The following is a 23,899-nucleotide window of genomic DNA, read 5'->3' on the forward strand; positions in this document are numbered from 1 at the left end:
CTGACTGGTCATTCATGTGGTTTATTCAGCACCATACAATGAAAGTATAAATATAGTGAAGGAAACAAGATGGCAACATTTATTACAATGCAGAGAGAGCACACAGGGAGTGTAGGATTAGTGTGCGCTGTACAGCTATGCATGGGGTATGTCACATACGAAGCGTGGGCACCTACCGCTGTCGCACATAATGGTTATTATTTACGGTGGCTGGATCTGCTCCCTTTGAGCATTAAATGAACTCCATGTCAAACAATGGCACAAGAGGTTAGACAGCCTGACAGAATTTAATCACATCCTAATATACAGCCATGTTAATTTTATCAAAACTGATAACGTACAAATTGCGTCCTTGGTGGTCAATCTCCTGGGAAATGGCTTTGTCTGCTTGAACATTAATTTGCACAACCTTCGTCCAGTTCAAATCAAAGTTTTAATTAACTGTGTGGTTTGTTGTCTCCCAGCAAAGGTGCTGTCTGTCTTTTAAGTGTCTTCAAACAATATCCAGTATTTGCAAAGATGCAGTGTACTTATGACTGTTATGGCTTTTTAACATCAAATTCTTATGTCTTATTCCTTTTTTCATTACCATTTCTATTGCAGACTTCAACACAAATCAAGCTTTTTATAAAATGTCAGCCTTGTTTTTTTATTTTCCAAGTAATCAAAAGTGATATTCCATCTGTTGATACTCATCCCAACAAGCGACACTCCTCCCAGTATTCAACTGCTGTCTGCTTGAAAAGTGGCTGTTAAAGGTCAGATGTTTTCTGCTTCGCAGAGAGCCCTGGTAACAAGTTTTCTTTCTTTTTCTTCTTCTTTTTTTTAAGAAGTATGAAAAATTTGCTGAAATTTTTCAGATCACTCCTGTAGCAGAATTCATTTCACAGCTGCCAATCTGTATGCCAAAATGTGGCCAAATACAGGGCTTCCGTTGGTTACTCCATCACTGCAAGAACGACAAATATGCGAGTGGTCAGGATTTGATTGATACAATATGTTTCCACCCTCCGCTAAAACACGCACTGTTTGCACACAATCGAGCGTCGGGGCATTTCTGTCTGGCACCAGCCATCTTGAACCACAGAGACGCCAGTAGTGTGTTTTCAGCAGTGATAACAGTTCTACTCTCTTTCTCTGTAAGTGAGTATCTTGTTGCACACCAGCCTTAAGTGATTGTTGATGTAATTTCCATAAACATGCACTTCTGACTCAGTTAAAATTGTGGGGAGAGATACAGTGCCAGTGCTGAGCCATAGCATTGGCTGGCAGTGTTTGACGGATGATATTTACTACAGCCGGAGACAGTGAAGCTGGAGCCTAACTATGCATGATTTTAACGCTATTAGTTTCCCCACCCGGTGAAAGCAGAATGAGACATTGACATCATTGCATAAGTCACCTATTCTGTTTTTCCACCAAAAGCTCTGTCTCTGTGGAGCAATGATTGGCAAAGTTCTGCCAGAGTGATATGTTTCTGTTTCTTCTCTTACCAAGAAATCAGAGACAGGAACCGCTCAGCCGGTGTGATTTAAAAAGTCTTACAGGACCCAGAGAACATGCCAGCAGAGGTTACCTCACCACTGGCCCCTGCCTCCTCCTTTGTCTCTTTGATTTTTATGAAGATATTTTGACAGGAATGATCAAGGGGAAGAACTAAATAGCTCAGAGTCTGTGCTTTGGAGATCAAAAGGACCTAATAATGTCACATTACAGGTTTCACTGAGGCAGTTTTAGTGCCCGGCCCTCGTGATCAGCCTCTTCAGAAAATATCAGCTCAGCTTGGAACCAGGGCTCATAGTGATCAGCTGATGCAGCCCTTGGCTATTTTACTTTTATATTTGTCTTGATTCTAACCCCAAATATGTTAAGGAAAAAATCCTCTATAACATCAGTTCTTTCATCTAATTCAAGCAAGTTGTTCACTGTGTATATACTGTATAGGCTTGTGTTTGACTTATCAACATAGACATACGTAACAGTGATGAAATGGATGTGGTTTTCTTACTTAAAAATTGATTCAGGTTTCTGAGTGAATCTGACTGTGCTTAATACTTGAGCTCTTTCCTTCAAGTGGTGTCCTTGTTTTTATCACAGTAGATGCATAGTAATTGCAATCAATATCTGATGTTTATTAATATTTATGGTTATTTTTCACCCAACCAGAGCCTCTGCAGAGATGAGTTAACTTCATGTTCAGTTGAAAGTGCCTGAGACGCGGTAGCACTGCAGCAGCATTACAGCACCGCCGAGATGGATGCACTGTGCAGTGGAGCATTTCCTAAAATGTGTATTAGCGTGGTGGACGGTCACTAGAGAATGACCCAGTAATACAGAAACAATAAAAAATGATGCATGTGGACACCTTAAATGGCTTATTATTCACGATCTGATTTCTAAAAGGCATCTCGGTGTCTCAACCTGCCTCTGGCCTCTACCCTCACGCAGATTGCTTTATTTTACACCTACCTGCTTTTGTTCTCCATCTCCCGTCCCTTGCCACTTCAACCCGTTAATCATTAAAGCCTTTTGTAGAGTGAACAAAGTGACCAATGCCAGCAGTTCTATGGTGAATAAGGGTATAAAAAGCAATTAAAACCCTGTGACCTTCAATGCAAGGACACAATGAGGTCAAATTATATCTGTTATGGACATAAAGTTCAACACCTCATTTCATATAACTCTTGATTTATGTCTGTGAGCTGGGCGATTTAGAGACAGGAGGGTGTGTTTGTATTACATGGTTACATTTACCTAACACTTAGGCCCATCATAGTCTACAGTAATTGTACGTTTCCTTCAAAAAGAAAAAATTTATCATCCTTTGAACTTGAAGGAGACAGGACAATGAGACATACTGTTTTTTTTCTTGCATCTGTAAAACTATCAGCATTTATGATTTTTGCCATCTGATTTACTGGTATATCAACGCCATTCTTTTCCGTAATGGGCTTCACCTATAAGCATTTGCAAGGGGTCACAGAGCTTTAGCTGAAAGACATCATAAACAGCAAAAGTGTTTGACATCCTGGTAATGTGGTCAGTTTAATACCCCACTAAAGCCTCTGTATCAAGCCGCTCGTCTCAATAACTCGCAGAACAAAATCCCAGTAGCTATGCGCTGATAACTGCAGAAGGATGTAGCTTAGCCTTATCAGCTCTTGGCTCCAGTGACACAGTAATCCACACAATGCTCGGCTGTCATTGTACTGGAAAACACACAATCATTTCATTTACCCAACAAAGGCCCAAGAATAATTGTGATGTCCTCCTGTACTCCCCCTCTTGCAACCATCCCATTGAGATTGCTAGTTTTCAAAGGCCAAGTATTACTTATTCAAAAGAGCCTGACTGTCATCACGCATTTTTTTCTTTGCAGAAGAACCTGTTTTGCCACTGGAATAAGAGGCTCTTCCTGAATGTCGGTTTATGAAGATCACAGCAGTCAGTTGCATCAGGCTAGCTTTTTGCTTAGAACCCAGCAGGTATCTGCAAAGCATGAAGTTGATGTGTAGGCATGGGACAGCCAGTGGAGAAGGGTAATGGTCGTTTCCTTGAGGCTAATCACTGCTGAGATGCAACATAGAGCCTTTGTACTCAACAGTAGCAGGGAGAAGCTCTGACACTCTGAAGAAAATGGAAGTGACTCTTGGTCTGGTGGGGAGTCTGCTTACCTTGTAATTGTCCTTTGAATACAATAGTTGTCAAAGGGAGGTTGCTGTATCCTGGGAGAGCGACGTGGCCGTGTGCAAATGTGATATAAATGCTGTTAAAAGAAAAGAGAGAACACGTCAAAATGAAAGAACATAGTTTCCCTCTCCTAAGGGCCGATTTGCTAGATCAAGGGAGCTTAAAAGTGTCTGTGTTTGAGATTGAGTAAGCTCATATGGCTATAGCTGCTTAGACGTCCACGGTGCTTATGTTTCGCAGTGTGTATACAATATGGGTATGTGTGATAAGGGAAGGTACTATCAATACATTTTTTTTTTTGAGGGGGTCTTCGTAATTCTATAATTGAAGCAGTAGATTTAGGAAAGAAAAACAGCCCCAACAATATGCATAAACTACACAAACCTAGTGCTAGGGGAATGGTCACTGCAATCAAGCTCGGAAAACGAGCCAGCTGCTTGTTAAATGTGTTTATGCTCTGATGCAATTCCTCTTTAGTTTTCTTAATTGCTAGAGACACTGAACAGAGTACAAACACTGCATGTTTTTTTCATGCAAATCCCTTACATATTTTAGGAGCAGCTATAAATGCATGGAATGCTTTGCACGTTTGAAGTGCATTGCATTAGTAAAACGCCTTCAAGGGCTTAGTCTGGCAAAAGGGAGTATCATCATTTCCAGATCCAAGCTTCAGCTACAAACAGTTTACTTTCTCTGAAGAATACCCTATTTTCTAAAAACAGAAATATACCATAGTCTCATCTCCGCATCTGAGCTTCTTTGAATAAACGGATGTTTAGAAATGTCTTGATTCAGACAAGTAGTGGAACATAGCATCACCTCAGATACCATGATCTCCCCTCTACTAGCGCCAGTTGTTTTATTTGAATAGGACTGATGTTGCTTCCACAACCGCAGATTTATTGACATAATTACATTGACACAATTAATTGTAGTTTTAGATCATTAGTTTGAATGTGAAGAAATAAATTTATAGACTGCATTATATCAGAGAGCAACAAAACACTGGAGGATTTACTTAGAAAAATAGCCTTACATTTTAAGCACCTGCAGAGAGATGACTGCACTTGTGCAGAATAGGATGTAATAAGTTGCACATTGGTGCTTGTTTACTTACCAGCCTTGAAGCTGTAGAATGTGCGTTCATAATAATAGCATCAGAAGAAACTACGGTTGGAAGAAAAAACATATGCATGCACAATTACATATGGCAAGCAGTCATCTCATTAAAAAAAACATTAGTGTATTGTGCTTTTAGCATTTTGTGCAATAATTGGGCAATTATAGAATATGCTGTGAAGCATATTTGTGTGGTCAGGCGCGATGTTTGTACACTGTTAGAGAATGCTGACCTTAATTTAGCACGTTCTCCCCCAATTTTGGATGGGATTAGAATTTCATATCACAGCAGTTTGAATTGAGGTACCAGAGTGCGAGCTCCACTGGGGCTTAACAGGATCTTATAAACAGTGGTGCTGGCATGGATGTCTCACACAGCACATTCAGTTGGAGCCTCTGCTTCATATTGCATTGTCTCAGTGCCAGTGCAGGCCACTGTACTAAACCTGGTCACATTCATTTGTGAATAATGCATTTTGTCAGGGGTGTTGTACTATTTGCCAGGGTTGGGTGGGCGGCGGTGGCAGCGGCGGTGGCAGTGGAGATAGGGGGTGGGGTGGCCGTGGGAGGTGGGGGGATCAGGGATTGCCACTGGGGTATTTGCCTGGGTCTGCATTTATCTGCAGTTCCTGATGAAACACCTATGCTGAGTATTTCTCAACTGTCAGTGACCTCACTTCTCAGAAATGAATGATGGTGTATTGGGATGATCTCACATGAGAGGTTTCAGTCTTGTCACATTTACAGCACATTAGAGGGGACTTTTCAGCCCCGCTCACTTGCAAGCCAGTGTATTTGGCAGGCAGGCATAAAAGCTGAGATTGTGGAACATTTTCTTTTCGTCTCTGCAGTCACGGAGTCTACATTCCATGTTCCAAATTAAATGTATCTCTCTCTCTCTCGCTCCCTGCCTCTGCTTCTCCCTATCTCTCTCTAACTATTTGTGTCTGTCTGAGTTAGAGTTATCACGTGATGGAGCAGACAATAGCGAGGCACTCTGGCGCTACGGAGAGGTTAGCCTGGGTTTTTGTGTTGCTTGTCAGTGAGGGGGGGCATCTAAGCCGTGAATAGGATCATTGAGTCGGAGGTAATTTTGGGCCCCGGTGCAGGGCATTAGTTGGACAGGCCTTTCTGCTGACAGGCTTGTTTCTCCCTCCCTCTCTCTCTCACTCCCCTCCTTCTTTTTTTTTTTTTTAACCCCAACCCCCAATCCCCCTCTGCTGCATCGGCATTTCTGTCCAAACCAAAGGCCTTTATCGTTGTGCCCATGACGACATGTCTGATAGGGCGTGGCAGCAAAAGATCTATTTTAACCCTGTACCTTGGGGAGCCAATACATCTAGATATAGATAAGTGGCAGCAGTCAGGATTTAAGCTGAGCCCCACTACACATTTCTGTGGTTTTATAAGCCACCAGAGTTCGCCTGATAAGTGAATAGACACACGCTGGACATTCCCATTCATTATCATTGGAAATGGTCATGCCTGCTGGGAGTTTGTGTTGCGATTGCTGTGGGGGCTGACTGTTGAAGGGCCTCTCAGAGGTGTCCTGATGGCTAAATTTCAGACAATGTTAAAGTGCTGGAGCTCCGCTCAACAAGAGGCATGGGCTAAAATAACTCGCATGGGGGAACACTGCTGTCAAGTGCACCACTACACTCGCTCGCAAAAATGTATAGTCAAAAGTGCCAGAAGGACAGAAAATGGAAACACATGGGCTGCAGCTTCACGGGGCAGAAAGGCAATATGTGTGAAACCAAAATTTGGCAGTGAGTGTTACATTACTGGTGTCCAGTTACTGGTTATTGACAAAATGCTTACTGGAATGCCCCTAAATACAATAAGGGAGGATGTACAGGCCAAATAGTACAGCTGGAAGAACGCAGACGTAGACAAAAATATTGAACAGTTCCTTTAAATCATTAGCGCAACCCAAACTCATATCTGCTGGCAACATATTTTTCAATTGCAAGTAATAGACAATTTCACTGAGCCAGCAATATTTAATTTACATATGATATAATGATGATGTAACATCACATAAAGCATCAAATCTTGAGGCGGGAGCCATCAAATTTCTCTTAATAGAGTTATCTACTGATTGTTTCAGCTCTACTTACATTTGCTGAATAACACTGTATAGCATTCTTGATCCAAGCACAGGAGTCAGAATAGTGCGAGTGAGACTATACCCACCAGCAATGTTGTGAAGCCTCTTAAATCTATGGACTTTTCTTCTGCTGTACTGTGAGTTATTTTGACAGTCCCTTACTCTGTATTCTACCTCTGTCTGAGTATCTGCTGACTTGGGCCAGCTAGCTTGATTGCCTGAAGGCTTTGAGTTTACAGGCGGCTGGCTTTAAGGCGAAAAACCTTAGGTGAGAGAAGGTCATCCATCTGATGTCAGCTTCGCCAGGTTCAAAGAAAAAAACAAAACTAATTGGTTAATGATAATTGAGCAAAAGCAGCCAGGAAGGAGGTTTGTCAATATGAAGTGTATTCCAGTATAGAGGAGAGATCTTGTCATCGTCCGTCTTCATTATTGGAACTGCTGCCTCTCCTGCAGTGCTATTTCACCTTGTGTGCTGTTAGGCAATATTTAGATGAATAGCAATTCTTCAGGTGAAAAAAAAGAGTCCAGTTTGCAGCATTGCTTTCTTGTTTTGTTAGTGTTTAAATCTTTTAGGAGGCTGTAATGGAATGCAGCACATGGTCCTTGCAAAAGATTTGTTCTCCCTGTTTGGGTTTTGATAAAGTAGAGTAAGATTGCATTTTCATTCATCTGGATGAATACATTGTGATTACACTGCATGTCAATTTCCAAACCTTCCTTGGGCAACCTCATATTTTTGATTCATTCTCTCTCTCTCTCTCTCTCTCTCTCTCTCTCTCTCTCTCTCTCTCTCTCTCTCTCTCTCTCTCTCTCTCTCTCTCTCTCTCTCCCCCTCTCTTGCATTCTTCTCATTCAAAAACACACTAGTTTGTATGGGACGCTTGCTGTGGCATTTGGTTTTTTCCACTTTTCTTTCCCCACATTCACTTTTCAATAATAGTGTTTTTATAGGAGTATTTGCCTTTCCATTTCCTGCTGCTGTCTTGCATACAGCCATTGTGCCTTTAGTTGCTCATTGAGAAAACAGGTACATCTTTGTCAGCGCTGGAACCAAGGGACTGAAAAACATTTGTCCTGTCTGCTGTTACAGGCAGCAAGAAAAGTGTTAAATTTGCCCCCCTGCCCTGTCATCACTGAGAGATTTATTAGGAGTAGGGTGTGTTGCACTTTGGCAAAATTGATTGCAAGTGTTTGGGTGATCATATTAAATTAGGTCCAGGGGTAAATGTATCACTTCCTTTAGACCCCAAGCTGATCTACTGCATCCTCTCTCCATAAGCCCAGAGGAGCTCAATGCACTCGGAGTGCAGATGATACTCTGAAGACATCAGTGGGTCCCCAAGGTAGCAGCACAAAGGAAGATTAGGCACCCTCCTTCAAGGCTTTTGTTAAGTAATTCCACATCTGCTTTAATAATTCAAAGCAGCACCAGCAGAGCCTCCACACAAACGATATATGGTAGCGTTGTGATCTCTGTGGCCAGGAGGAATTTTTATCTTTCCCTTTATGCCATTTTGTGTGTTACAAACATGAGGTGGGTCTGCCAGAGAAACATATCCACACAAAAGCATCACACAATGAAGCTCTTAGGTGCTGAAGCATGTATGTGTGTGCGTGTGTGTACATGTAGGAGCTACATAGGCTGTGCTGTACTGTCACTCACTTGTAACATGAACCGGTTGTTGTACCACTGCCACTCAGGCACCTGTGGGACCCGAGCCCCCATGAGCCACCTGTCTGTGGTGTCTGTATGTGTGCGCGAGTTTCGCTGCGTTCCCCGTGTGAACACGCCGATGAAATAAACATCACACGCACTTACCTCTGTCTCTCGAGGAGCCAAGGATTGGTAGTCATCCACGGAAGGCATCCCTGTACGTCATGGGGGACAAAGCTAGCATGCAATGACCTTAGCTAGAAATAAGAAGAATTCAACGTATTTACACACACTGTATATATTTTCTCAAATCCAAACACAGCGGGGTATTTAGACAGTACACATAAGGTTTTAAATATATTGTTTAGGCTTTTTGGATTTCTCTTAATGGCCCTTAAGGGGAACACTTCCCTTTTTTCTTTAGTTTTCTCTCCCTCCAACTCTCTCCTCCACTGCACCTGTTTTGAGCAATACCTTTGGGGCACAGCTTGAAGTGAATAATGTATGAGCGAGAAGGAGAATCAGAAAACCTTTGTGGACCTTCTGTCTGTCTGTCTATCTGGCTGTCTGTCTCTCACCACCTTTGTCTCTATATCTATTTTTTTCTAGGTCTCTCTACTCTGCCTGTTAGGGTAATTTTCTAACTTGAATCCATCTGTTTCTGTCTCTCACAGTGAGGTTTCTTGACTGTGGCCGAGGCGGTCTGGTGCAGTTTGAATGCAGTAACCCCTCTGACTTCCGGATAGAGGCCGATGGAGCAGTATACGCTGCCAGGAGTCTCCAGCGCTCCACGCTCCCTGCTTCAGCTTTGCTGATCAAGGCCAGCGACTCCACCACGCAGCAGCAATGGGTGACCCAAGTCAGGCTGATGCCCTCCATTCAATCCAGGCAGCAGGTGACTACATCACAACCACTCCTATAACATTTATGACTTGTTTTATCGATTGTCTGACTGATGTTATTGCTGTAGAAAGGTGGAATGATCAATTCTGCCCTCGCATCAAATAACTTACGGTTATTAGGCGCACTGCACATTCACAGATGACTAGTTCCCTAAATTGTAGCAGGTGTTCCGGGAGACTGGATGGATGCTTGCTAATTAAAACTTAATGTGTCAATTTACTAGGAGCACAAACATATACTCAACACGGTCAGTTGGTAGCAAGAGCAGATGCAAAATAGCTCCTCATAAAGTTGATTTCAGTGAGCATGCCTTGTGATTGCGAGGTTATTGCCCTATCATCCAAAAGGGGACGCAACTCTTTCAGTACTTTGGAAGACAGGAAGCATCTGTCTGAGCTGTGGAGCGCTGCTCTAACCGTTCCGCTGGACGTGTTGTGCAGTCATCTGCAATTAGTTAGAATGACCATGTGCTCGTATGTCAACATTGTGGTTGGCCAACGATCAGAGGAAGTGCACAAAAAAAGCACTGCACATGTTCTATCTGTCTGCCTTGTAACCAGGAAATGAAAAGAAGCTCTAAAGGCTTTGTTATTGTAGAGGTTTTAACTTCAGTGCCAGTGGATTATGTGATACTGCTCAATTAGATAATATCTATTGCTTTAAACTTAACAGGACGCTACACAGTGATGCAACACAGACACACGTTATTCTCAACTGTGTGCACTACTCTTTATCCTGACCCATTATAAGTGAGCCTTTATGTGCATATGTTAATAATCATTGCTGTAAATCATTAGCCGTCTGCTGTCTTAATGAACACCCCAAATGCAGTAATCGTGTTTGTTTTACAAAGACCAATGTGCTTTTTGTTTTAATCCCTGTAATACACTTAAACAAATGGCCACAAGTGGCCATTTCTAAATGTGTGGTGCAGCAGATAATCTCAGGAAAAGTCGGGCATCGTATTTTATGTGGGTGCAGATTAAAAGTTAATACTGACAGTTATGTGTAGTTACCATCAGTGCTGCAGGTGCAGTGGTCTGCTGGGCTGAAATTAAAGTTGTAGCCAGTAATGATTTCAAAATACCATCGTTAGCCACTGACAGTCATTTACTATAGGGACTCCTGCAGGTATGTGATTTTAATGATACCATTAGTCACTGTTGTCGGCTGGTCAAAGGCAAATACATACGTGTGTAAACATTGATTTTCTACTGGTATTTTGGATTTTAATTAAAAGTCAGAATATCACATGGGTCCCACCAGTGTATTATCACAAATTATCAACTGTATCATCAGTAGCTAACCTCTGATATGTATCTGTTGAGAGCTGAATTTGCCCTGATTTGTCCTTAATGAAATCAGGGATTGACTTTCCTGTATCTTGCACGTTTATGAGGTCATGAGCGGTTATCTTTCCCCCCAGCACAATTATTGTCATGAATCATCATGCATCTCTTAATCACATCAGCGATTACATTTTTTTATTAGTGCCATGAATGCTGCAGCCTCAGGGAAACATTTTAATCAATGACAGCCAAACAATATCCTCATTAACACGAGAGTGTCCTCACCCACTGTCTCCACCTCGCCACTGCAGTTGGCGAGTAGAAAATATTTCAGAATCTGAGAAAGAGAGAAAAAAAAATGTGTAGTCCTTTCCACACACTCACAAACACTCAGCCTATCACTCAGCCTAACACTCCTCTGGACTCCGAAGCAGACTCCTAGTCAGAAGATGGAGGGACCTTGCAGAGTGTGGATGGGTGTAGACCTCCAACGTACCAGAGATGGATGCGTGTTGGGCTGAACAAACCCACCACGCCATTCATCATTCCAGATGCAGGTTGCAAATAATTACTGCTCTCACTCGCACCCATTTTAATAGGGTAATAGATATTTCTGAAGCATGCCCCTTCGCTATCTGTCTGCTTGCTTCTCTGCATTTCCAATGTGTGAAAGCAGTATAATCGGATTTCAAACATGATTAGTGGAAGCTCTCCGACAGCTCCCCAGATGTTAGAGGAGGGGGAATGTGGGATATGGGTCACGATATAAGGTGGCAAAATGGTAATTAATTTCTGTGTTTGCGCAGGGCATTTTGTGGTAGTTTGTTGGCCTTGACTACCTCGCCACCAATCAACATTCAAATAATTACAGGCAACAGTAAGGAAGATACTTCAAGGGATGTGACAGTTTCCATTGAAATTCCAGCTATCATTCATTGACATTGACAGATTTTACATATTGTTTTAATGTTTTCCTTCCTGCCTTGTTTTGTTCAAGGTTATTTTAACTTTCTCTGGCACTACTTCAGTCTCCTCAGTCTCTGGAGCAGCATAGGCAATTTGAGCCATCTGTGTGTTTAGTGTCTGGCTTGCAGGTACCATCCTCCTTTGTTTCAAATCTCATTCATTACAGCCGAGGGAGGATGGCAGATCCATTATGGAAGCTGGTCTGTCTGTGTGGGTGCATTTTATCAGCACATAAGAAGAGGTCTGCCATTTAAAGCAAACCAGCGCTGGTGCTGTGCGGCTGTGGCAGTATCCACATCAGTGTTTCATGACATATCATCGCATGTTGCACTGTTACACTAGTTTAAGCTACAAAGGAAGTTATAAAAGACTGGATTGTTCGATTGAACACACAAATTTGGAATTGGAATTGGTTTTCCAGAAAATGGCAGCAATGTTTCCTTTTTATCACCACATCAGTTTCTTTTTGTATAACCAAAAGGAAAGTGTCATCAGTCAGCCTACCATTGAAGTAAGGTGTCATTCCAGTAAGTGGCATGTGCTGCTGTTGATTGTAGTGATTACATGTTCAGGATTAAGGCTGACTACACCCATGCTAGCATGGGTGTAGTCAGCCTTAACATGCTGATGTTTAGATGGTATAATGTTTAATACATTTACCATCTTTGTTTAGCATGCTAACATGCTAACATTTACAACCTAGCACTGAACACAGTTGACATCTATACAAAAGTTGTTGAGAGTTTTTATGCAAAATAAGAAATGTCAACTTCATGGTGGTGTTAGAGGTGAAGTGAGGAGATCACCAAAGTCAGTAGGAATAATTATCTTGCAACCACAAATGTTTGTACTATCCAATCCATGAAATAGCCTGTGGTGGACTGACTGACTGACTGACTGACCGACTGACCAACGTTGCCATCCACAGAGCCATGCCGCCAGCGTGGCTAAAAATGTACATACTCATATTTTACTGCATAGACATGACCAATACCCAGCTCTTGAACTAAACCATCTCCTCTCCACAGGTTCAGGAAGTTGCCGTCCCTTCAGTCGTATCTGAGGATTTGAAGGAAATTGTGTTTCCATCACGAAACATGGAAAGCCAGCTCAAACGCATGAAGAGAGACTGGGTCATCCCCCCAATCAATGTCCCAGAGAACTCACGAGGCCCATTCCCCCAAGAGCTTGTCCGGGTAACGTAGCTCACACACACACACACACACACACACACACACACACACACACACACACATCGCTCTCCCAACTTCAAAGAAAATGCTTTTTGCTTGATTTGACAATCTTGTAGGTCCCCATTGCCCTGTTCTCCCACTCAGAGGGTCAGACATGAGACTTATGCCTTCAACAAAATGCTTCATATTTACAGCACTTTGCTAAAGGTCGGGGCTCTTTTTTTTACACCGTATTATTTATCTTTTAGTTTCAGGGGCCAGTCGGTACCGCTGTAATGTGTTATTATTTAGAAGCAGAGAGAAATCTGAAATGCTCACCAGTGCAGTTGTTCCTCACTTGCCTGTTGAGATATTATAGTCCTTTTATCATGGCTCAAGGACACACGTGGCCCAGTTCATTTACAACAATTCTCTGGTCACGGCTGGTTGTGGGTGGCTGGCAGAGGACAAGTGATACTCGGGACAGCTAAGAAGAAGTCGATTCCTTTTCAGCAAATTAAGTTGACTTCCGTACAGAGTGTTAAGTCCTGCACACGCCATTTGTATGTATTATATTTAATCCGGCCATATTAGAGGGGATGTTTCTGGGCTTTGGTGGATGATATCAGGATGAGGAAATACTTTGTTTGCTCAGCATGGATCTGGGGTGTAGGCAGAGAGGATCTCAGCTTACATAGCAAATAGAATAGACAGCCTAGCCAAGACAGAACTTCAATATTACACAGACACACACGCTGCCTTTATATGCACTCTTTTACTTAGACAGCAACCTATTTTTAAACCAGTGCTGAAACGATTAGTCGATAAATGAGTCAATCTACCAGAAGTTATTAGCAATCTTAATAAATAATTGAATAATAAAGATTTGCTGGATATAGCTTCTCAAATGTCGAATTTGCTTTTCTCTGGTTAATATTAAAAACTGAATGCCAATGGGTTTGATTGTCGATCAGAACAAAAAGCAACCTAAAGAAATTGTTATAGAATTATAAAGAATAATCAATTAATAATTAAAAGATAAAGACTAATAATGATCTTAAAGTTGTAGCTCTAACTTTGATGCATTCTCTTATCGTTACTATTAAAAACAATTAGCTAATTGGACCAGTTTAGTGACCAATATTCGCATATTGCAAGTAAATCCATATATCACCAAATTTGTTTATGTCTGTATGAGCCTCAGAAATCCAGTTTAGTTCAGGCTGTAGTTAACATTGTTGTGAGTCACTCATTAACAAATCTTAACACCCACAGATTCGGTCAGACCACGACAAAAACCGGTCCCTCAGATACAGTGTGACAGGCCCTGGCGCTGACCAGCCCCCCACCGGCATCTTCATCATCGACCCGATCTCTGGAGAGCTATCTGTCAACAAGCCCCTGGATCGAGAGCACATCCCCAGCTTCCATGTAAGTCAGACACAATAACCCTCTGTAATGATATATCTATAATTTGCAAATGGTTTTTCCAGCCTGCTTTATCAAGAGAAATGTGTTCTGTCTGCCGGTGCTGTGCATTCCTGCCACTTGGCATGTGCTCAAGGGTCATGTGTAGCCTAAACGGCCTCTTCAGACTCAATAAAGACGAGGGTCTCCTAGGAAATCTGACTTATCCGTCTGAGAATTTGAAGGATTTAATGTGATGTTTTTGAGTGAATTGAGTGTGTGTTTGATACATTACGAGAACCTCTGCTCCTTCTAGAGCTGCTTTACTCATTAGTGGTTGTTCTTCCATTACGTTACCATGGTTTTTAAATTATATAGCTTCATTTCTAATGCTATATTTTCATGTGCTTCAACACAAAGTGGTAGACATCAGGCAAGACTGTAGGTAAAATAAAATAATGCAGTGTGTTCATACTATCTGTGAAGGTCATGAAAGACTGTAACAAGAAAAAAGCCTGGATTTCCTTGCTGGTTCATCTTCAGGCATATGTGAATTGTAAATTGTGAAGCAATACAGGAACAGCTCAGTATTGTTTATTTGAATGTGTCACTGATGTGTGAGTTTGCCAGGTTCATTTCATTTTGCTGTATGCACTTTACACTGCATAACCTGTGGATTTTCAATACTGTATTACTTACATTTATTCTAGAACACGAGGTCTGTGTTAGGCACCAAACTCGCAGTTGTGTGTATGTAGGAAAAACTGCACTTGAAGTGCAGAAAGATTCAACAGATCAGAGTTGTTTTCGTTAAACAAAACTGAACTTGCGTTGACCCAGTGTTAGGCAACAGTGCTGAATAAAATCATAGTGTATCTGTTTCAAGAGACAACCATAAAAACGCAGCTAAAATGTTTGTGTTGTTGTCAACTCTGGCAGGTATCAGACCAAATCTAATCACTGTTTTTCTTTTTCCCCTGCACATGCTAGAGTAAGTGCTGGGAAAAACTTGGTCTTTACAAGTAAAGAAATCCTCTCTTTGTTACACTGGTCTGAATAAAGAGCATCTTCTGAATGTTTACAATGAAAGATTTGATGGTGGTTTGTGAGGTTAACTATCATGGCGGTTTAATGGGTGCTGTATGGTGAGTGCACACTTGGTAATAGTCCTTGCTTGAACAGTTATACAGTCGAGATGTGTTTGTGTTTTCCTCCAGCTGAGAGCTCACGCAGTGGACCTGAATGGCAACCAGGTAGAAAACCCTATTGACATTGTGATCAATGTGATCGACATGAACGACAACAGACCCGAGTTCACTCATCAGATCTGGAATGGCACTGTTCCAGAGGGTTCCAAGCCAGGTAATAACACCACATAAAGCCCAAACGCGACACCACACTGTATGAGCAAATGATTTGCTACAGTCTGAACCTCCTCCTCCACATGATGCCACAGTGTCAAACAGCACTGATGGCATTCCTGGGGTGACCACTTTGTTAACTTTGCTTCTACTGTATTAAAGCAGTCAGTGGTATTTCAGGATCACAAAAAGGAACACTGGATATCTATATTACAAATCTATAAATCTATTAGTTTTTAAATAGCACTGTTCACTCAACTTCTTCTGTCTTTTGATCGTCAGAAAAAAAGCATCTTGTCTCTGTCTTTTTATCCTATAGGAACATTTGTTATGACTGTAACGTCTGTTGACAAAGATGACCCCAAAACAGCTAATGGGATGCTACGTTACAAGATCCTGTCTCAGACTCCGGAGAGTCCGACCTCCAATATGTTCACCATTAACAATAAAACAGGAGGTATCATTACGGTGGCGGCAGGCCTGGATAGAGAGGTGACTGACTCTTTCTCTTTACCTTCTCCCACATCTGTTTATGACACAGCTTTCTCTCTCCTCATTTCATACTCCTTAATGCTCTTGCTATTCAACTCCCTATTTAGTTTTTTATGAATGTATTTATTAAAAAATAGTTGTATCGGCATTTAAGCGAAACCTTCATTAGCTATGCCATCCGTTATATTAATTCATTTAGCATTTGCTGCTCGTCGTAGATGCAGATCAACATATCCATTTTCCATGTTTACATAAATGGGCTGTGCATTTTTTATGTAATGACAAAACACAGCTTGAGTATCTTTGCTAATATCCAGACTGTCTGGGAACTAATGAGCCAAAGTGAATTTTGCTGATTACCGACTAAATGAGAAGTAGAAATGGACTTGGCTCTTTCACACTTATTTACTCTTACAAGGAGGTAGCGTGCATCACTGAGCAGCTAAATGCTTCCCTTCCCTCATTCTCGCCTTCTGTCTTTTTTTCTCTTAAGCAGAAGCTTTACTTGCATTTTCTTTCTCTCAATTTCCCGTGCTGTAAATGCTACCTTTCTCTCATTTAATTGGATTGCATGGCTCTAATAAGAAAAAAAAAACTGAAAAAGCTGGAGCCAGTTGGTGCAATTCTAGTGAGGGCAATCTGGCTAGGTGGCTGCTCAATCACTTCCACCCTGGGGCCGGCGTTTTATGTCCGCCAGTTGCCACCATGAAAGTAATTTGCCCGAGTCTCATTACCTAGCAACTGGTCCATCACCTGAGTGGTTTTTAATGTGAAAAGAGTCATTTGTTAGCTTCATGATGGTGTACATAGCAGTGCAAAGTTCCACACGTCCACTCGCAGACTCACCCCCGTAGGGAGCAAATCAGATTTATATAAAAAGCCACCATTAGTCATCATAATTAAGAAGCCATCCACTTCAGATTTGTTTCATTGTAGTTGAAAACATTAATACTCATGCACACTGAGTTACCAGCTTATTAGGGGCACTTGTAAAGTGTATCATAGTCCAATACAATAGCCCCAGAAATAAATCTTTATGGAGCTTACAGTGCAAGTTTTTGCTGACACTGAGTGAGAGAGGTGTTGATTCAACTCTTTGGTCATTTTTGAGGCTGTAGTGTGTGTTAGTTTTGTAACGAACTGAATTATACCAAACAGCGTTTTTAATCATCCTCATTTGCATACATAAAGGGGAAAGAATATTATCAAGAAAATGCTCAACATAATGTAGTTCAAACTTAGTTAATTACACCAATAAAATTGGCTAAATAATTGCCACACAAAGAACTGTGTTTTAATCTTGTTATTGTTTATCTCTCCTTCCCTTGCAGAAAGTGCCCCAGTACACACTGATCATCCAGGCCACCGACATGGAGGGCAACCCGATGTACGGCCTCTCCAACACGGCCACTGCTGTCATCAGAGTCACTGACGTTAATGACAACCCGCCAGAGTTCACTGCTGAGACAGTAAGAAACAAACTAATATGTAAGGCAATGACAGTAATCTTAGGGGAAGAGAAGCACTGCAAGGACCCCCATTTCACCCCAGTGTGGATATATGCACTCAGCCATCAGTTCTGGTCACTTACCTGGTTCTGCTTGCCCAGCATTTCCAAAGCCATACAGATACACAAGTAGCCAGCCATGCGCAAAGCGTTATATCCCCCTCCAAATGTTGACACATGCAACCGCAGGGATGTCTGCCCGAGTGAAAGAGGCACTTACTGTGCTCACGAATCACTGAAATTTGTATTGCTACTGTTGTGCTATCAGGGGAGGACAGGGAATGAGATGACCATGACGACATGATAAGTTACCTTAGATGTCTATTTACCCAAGATTGGTCCTGCTGTGCTGTGTAAGGCAAGGCTCGGTGTGTTTTCTGCTGCCACAGCAGTATCACTAACAGCTCGCTGTTCATGGTTTATTCATACAGTTTTTCGGCGAGGTGCCTGAAAACCGTGTGAATGTCATTGTGGCCAACCTGACGGTGACTGACAAGGACCAGCCCAACACGCCAGCCTGGAACGCTGTCTACAAAATCACCGGGGGCGACCCCACTGGCAAGTTCTCCGTGCCCACTGATCCAACCACTAACGAGGGCCTGGTAACGGTCGTCAAGGTAGGGTTTTCTCTTCAAACTCCACCATTTTAATCCCTTGGAGATGCATAAATGTATGTGTGCTGCACTGAGAGGTTTTGGAGGGTGGTAGCCTCTGCATTATTTTCTACCTTTAGGAGATTCTGTGAGTGTATAATTCATAAATTATTTCAAGTACATTGAATTTAAAAGAAGTGGTGATGTTTCAAATGTTATGTTGCTTCCTGTTAATGAAGAGAACAAATTAATAATCCAGCTATCCAGTTCAGATGATGGAAGGTTAGAACTGCTAACATTATTTTATTGATTTGACAAAGATTCATTCACTGACATTGCTCAGTATGCTGAAAGTGCAGTGCTACTAGCAGATTCTTGGCTTGAATTATGTGTAATTTCAAATCAATAATAAATCATTAAAACTTAGAGCACTATTTTAAAATTCAGAACACATTTCAGATTATACTGGTTGGTTGCACAACTCTTACAGCAGCTCTCTTGCTGTTGTGTATCCTTCAACTGACCACAAAAGGATACAGTATCTTTATCTCATCTCATTGTCTCCAGTGAGCTTTCACAATAATATTTTTCAGGCAAGAGGAAGGAAAAGCTTCCATTCTTAGCATAGCTCTCTCACCAGTTTCACATTACCAAAAAGTGTAATGTGATTTCATTTATCCTGCATTTTGATGTGTGATTCACTCTCTTTCTCTTGTGCTGTTTTGCAGCCTATTGACTATGAAATCAGTAGGACGTATGTGCTGACAGTGGAAGCGAGGAACGAGGTCCCCCTGGCCAGAGGCATCCACTCCCCTCGCCAGTCCACGGCCACAGTCTCCATCAGAGTGATAGACGTCAACGAGAGCCCCTACTTCGAGCCCAACCCCAAACTCATCAAACTGGAGGAGGGAATGATGCCGGAGTCCACTCTGACCACCTTCACCGCGCAGGATCCTGATCGCTTCATGCAGCAAAGCATCAGGTAGATTTTATAGTAGAAAGGAAGAGAGGAAAAAAAAGAATTTGAGAGCTGTGTGATTGAACCATCTCACATCTTCAAATGTCCAGTTCACAGGTGTGCAAACTTTGATGAATTCCTCCAGCATTTAAAGTTAGCTTCATTTCCTACAAATGCCTGTTCCCTCTTAAAAATAAAGCACAGATGTTTCAATCACATGCTTTATCACACATTTATTTGCATTACTGATTATGTAGTGCCCTGTGTGTAACACTAGAACGGCATAATGGGTTAAGATAACTGTCCACCCAGGCTGTTTATTCCATCATTCCTGCTGAAATAACACTAAGCAGCCAGCATGTCTCCATCCCATTCTTGTTAAACAAGCCCCTTTTTTCCCTTTTCATCATCAGACGGCTTGCCTCACAGCTGTTTGGCCATGGAAGAGTTCATTTGCCTGAAAACAGTCCATGAGAAATAAGCTAGCTTTGTAATTCCACGGTTTGTCCTACAAATTAGTTTGAGCTACTGATAACAACAAGCCAAGTTTGGTCTCCCCTGAGAGGCTGTTCTCAAAAGTTGGAATAATTATGTAAAATGTATGACATCTAAAATATTTATTCTATGTAAACAAATAAAAAACAAAAGCATGTTTAGAAGAAAGAGATGCCAAACTGGTAACAGAGACTAAATCCATCAAGTGGGTTTCCTTCTGCAGAAAACAAAATTGAACCCTTTAAAACTTTCTCAATATTTTGTGTGAGGATCATGAATTACTGTGTAAACCTCTTTTTTTTTCCTCCTTCCCTCAGATACTCCAAACTCTCAGATCCAGCCAACTGGCTAAGGATTGACCCCAACACCGGGCGCATCACAACAATTGCCATTTTGGACCGAGAGTCGCCCTATGTGAAGAACAGTTTGTACAATGCAACATTCCTGGCTTCTGACAGCGGTATGTAACCATTCAAGTGGTACTGCAGTTGCCAAAAATACCTTGTTGAGCTCCTGTGATGCACCAGTTACATGGTCTAGGTGTTTTAGCCAGGCTGTTACACAAGCACTCTATTCCAGGCCATTATTGTTAGAGCATTCAGGAGGAGATAATGCTGCTTTTTCAAAAGGAAGCCTAGCGGATGTCTAATGTCGCCTACCTCTCAAAGGTCAATCTTCCACCCAGCATCACTTTGACTACCTCTGTGATGTTTTTCACCTGGAGCCAGTGCACAAACGGCACTGTATCTGTTGAAAAAAGAAAGGGAAAAAAAAAATTCCTCAGTTACAGCCACAAAGATATCCACCGTGCTTGAAGGTCAACCTTGTACCAAGCACTTGCCCCGTCAGGAACGCTGACCACCTTAGTTGAAGGTTAATGTGCTAGCAATCCCAGAACCATCCAGCAAGTGGATGTATTCACCTCTTCCCTGCACTGCTGGGATTTACCTCTGTTCAGGTTTACCCTGTTCTCCGGAGCATAGCTTAGGCCAATAGGCTTAAAAACTCTACCAATAAAGAGGTTTCTCAGCATTAATGGGTCAGGATTGGATGACTAGCTCCTTTGAGCGTGGCCTGAATGGTAAAAAAGCCTCTTAGCTGAGTGAATAAATAGAGGAGCCTGAGAGGAGCGACAGTGGGCTCTGTTTGTCTGCTTTAGTATTCCCATCCCGTGTCCTTCGTCAGGAAGACGTTCTTCAGGCACACACACGCACACAAACACACAAACACACACACACACACTACCCAAATGTTCTGATATCTCCCTCTTTCCGTCTACCTCCTCACTAGAGATTAGATTCCCAGATCAGTATGCAGTTTGGATGGGTCCTCTCCCACTAGAGTAAATAGCTGTTTAGAGCATCTTTTTATAGCATGAGGTCCAAAGAATGAACTTCATGCTTTACTTTTCTCCATCAAGCACATAATAAGTGCAAAATGAGAGCTGGAATTTTAATGGTATATATTCCTATCCGTATGGAAATTTTTAAAAATGCCTCTTCTCATAATTATATATGCGCTAAGTGTGTGTGTGTGTGTGTGTCATTTTATGGTCCATGCAGGTGTACCTCCAGCAAGTGGCACAGGTACTCTGCAGATCTACCTGCTGGATATCAACGACAACGCTCCCAAGGTGTTCCCTCAGGAGACTGAGATATGCGAAAAGCCGGAGCCGAATGCCATCAACATCACCGCACTCGACGGAGACCTAAACCCGAACGCGGGGCCATTCGCCTTCGAGTTAGCCCACAGGCCCTCTGACGTTAGGAGAAACTGGACCATCACAAGAATCAGTGGTAAGACTCAAGAAACACACAGAATTTTCATGCCAATAACTCTAATTAGATGCATATCAGGCTGCTTGTTTTATACATTTGAGCAAAAACCCCAAGCTGTGAAATGCTTGAGATAACCTGTCAAAGACGTTGATTCATCTTTTTGCCATCGACTGCCATTTGTATTCATTACTGGAAATTGAAAGAAAAAAATGACCATTTTCTGCCTTTTTCAATCAGCAGTGTGTAATAATTAGAAAGAAAACTGTAATAATAACTACGAATATACATATATGATGTTCAGCAGTCTGTTGGGCAGTAATTAAAGCTTGAGACTTTGATCTGTGATCTCTCTGAGCAACAAGTGTAAAAAGCACACTGCAGGAGGGTCAGGTAGAGCTGAGATCCACATTATAATAATATTATTATTAACCTTACCAAGCATCCATTAATTGTTTATGCTAATTTGAAGCAAAAATACACAAGTGGAAGAACTCATTTGTTATGTGTTAGCTATTAGATAGTATGAGTTGAAACGCAGTGAATATATCTTAATAGGATAATGGCATTTGGATTATTGCAGCTGGGAATTTAGCCTAAGCAGCATTATCAAAAGGTATTCAGTAGATTTATAAGCTCCAAATCTAAATCCTGACCATGTTTTGGATTAGATATGCTGATGCAACTTCCAGGTAGGAATTTACGCTGCATATTTGTGGTAATAAGTGTGTAATCGTACTGTGAACATGGTCTATACAAACGACTATTCAGAGTTCTGATTTAATCCCCTTTGAAAGACTTATCTGCTAAAGAAACATGATGTTATTTTATATTTAATCACATTAACTTGCTTAATCTCTATACTCACCACTTCATATTTGTCTCCTCTGAAGAGGAGCCATCACAGATGAGTCACTGGCTGTTGTTCTGTGTTTCCTCCTCTCTCCGTCTCTCAGGTGACTACGCTCAGGTGAGCCTGAAGATCGGCTTCCTTGAAAGTGGCATCTATGAGATCCCCATCATAATCACGGACTCTGGCAACCTGCCCATGTCCAACACCTCCTACCTGCGGATTAAAGTATGCCAGTGCGACATTAACGGGGACTGCACCGACCAGCAGCACATCATGGCCGCCGGTCTGGGCACAGGCGCCATCATATCCATCCTCCTCTGCATCATCATCCTCCTCAGTGAGTGTCTCAGTGCCTCTCTCAAACAGCACATCACACCACAGGGATTATAAAGGCAGCTAAATATTATCCTAGATACTACTAGATTACTGTAGGATTACCAAAAAGATAGCCTCGATCAGGCCCCCATCCAAGCTCTAAAACATCGGATCCGATTACATTTGTATGAAAATATGGAAGTTATTATGTTCTGTAACATGAGCTCTCTCTCTCTGTTCGTCTGTCTGTCAGTTCTCGTGCTGTTGTTTGTTGTGTGGATGAAGCGCCGTGATAAAGAGCGTCAGGCCAAGCAGCTCCTCATCGATCCGGAGGATGATGTGAGAGACAACATTCTCAAGTATGATGAAGAAGGTGGAGGAGAGGAGGATCAGGTAAGAATCATGTGGTAAACACACACAGTGCAGACTCCTTAAACAGTATTTGAGTTATTTTAAATGCCCTGAAAACATATTTTCTCAGTCAGCTTCTTACTGTAAGCTTACCCCTATGTTAACACCAAAGTAAGAACAGTTTTGGTTATTCCAACTGAAAGATTTCTGTCTGTGCTGCTTTGTCTGTGTCCCATCTCACTGGTTTGGAAGGAGATGCCACATATACCTCTGAGCACCAGTCAGGATTTAGCAACATTTAAATCTGAATCTGATGACAGTTGTGTGGGTGTTTGCTTTTTTCCTGCCAGGCCACTGTCAATCAAATTTGATCAAACTGGCACAGTCCTGGTGGAGCAGATAAGCTGAGTTTTTGAGTGTTAAATTCGTAATAAATAATACTTTTCTGCCTGAGCTTCAACTTTTAGAATTACTACTCAGTTAGATGTGAATATTTACATGAATTGACTGTTTTCAGGGCCTTTCAGGATTATTTTGTTGCATTTTACCTACACACAGGAGCTCAGTAGAGCGTGACATTTCTTTGAAAGGGTGACATAAGGCGAGTGTGTGGTCTTTGTAAGGGATTCAGGTCACATCTATGCAGCACAATTTCAGTATAACTGAAGCAGTGTAAGGACAAAGAGGACCACCAAGTCTTTTTCTGCAAGCATGTTGGTCATTATGCAATTATAAGATACACCTCACAGTCACTCACAGTGAGGAGTTTTCTTTGGAAATAAGAAATAGTAGTTTTTGTTTTGTTTTATTTTCACTTTTTTTGAGAAAGGAAGCAGGGAGTTGAAACCTGGAATCAATAAGGCAAACACATTTTGATCCAATCGGT

General features: G+C 41.8%; 1 protein-coding gene across 1 annotated transcript in view; it reads left to right on the forward strand.

Annotated features, from left to right (window-relative positions):
* Positions 1–23,899, forward strand: part of cdh2 (cadherin 2, type 1, N-cadherin (neuronal)) — a 58,891-nt gene that overhangs the window by 27,062 nt on the left and 7,930 nt on the right. Inside the window, exons 3-14 of the mRNA XM_018676541.2 lie at positions 9,251–9,471; positions 12,763–12,930; positions 14,182–14,337; positions 15,531–15,675; positions 15,994–16,166; positions 17,498–17,635; positions 18,105–18,290; positions 18,995–19,248; positions 20,037–20,179; positions 21,282–21,515; positions 22,451–22,684; positions 22,916–23,055. Of these exons, the coding sequence (XP_018532057.1) occupies positions 9,251–9,471; positions 12,763–12,930; positions 14,182–14,337; positions 15,531–15,675; positions 15,994–16,166; positions 17,498–17,635; positions 18,105–18,290; positions 18,995–19,248; positions 20,037–20,179; positions 21,282–21,515; positions 22,451–22,684; positions 22,916–23,055 (2,192 nt within the window). The remainder of the gene's footprint in view (positions 1–9,250; positions 9,472–12,762; positions 12,931–14,181; positions 14,338–15,530; positions 15,676–15,993; positions 16,167–17,497; positions 17,636–18,104; positions 18,291–18,994; positions 19,249–20,036; positions 20,180–21,281; positions 21,516–22,450; positions 22,685–22,915; positions 23,056–23,899) is intronic.

This window comes from Lates calcarifer, linkage group LG4, assembly GCF_001640805.2.
Source record: "Lates calcarifer isolate ASB-BC8 linkage group LG4, TLL_Latcal_v3, whole genome shotgun sequence".
Taxonomy (NCBI): Eukaryota; Metazoa; Chordata; class Actinopteri; family Centropomidae; genus Lates; species Lates calcarifer.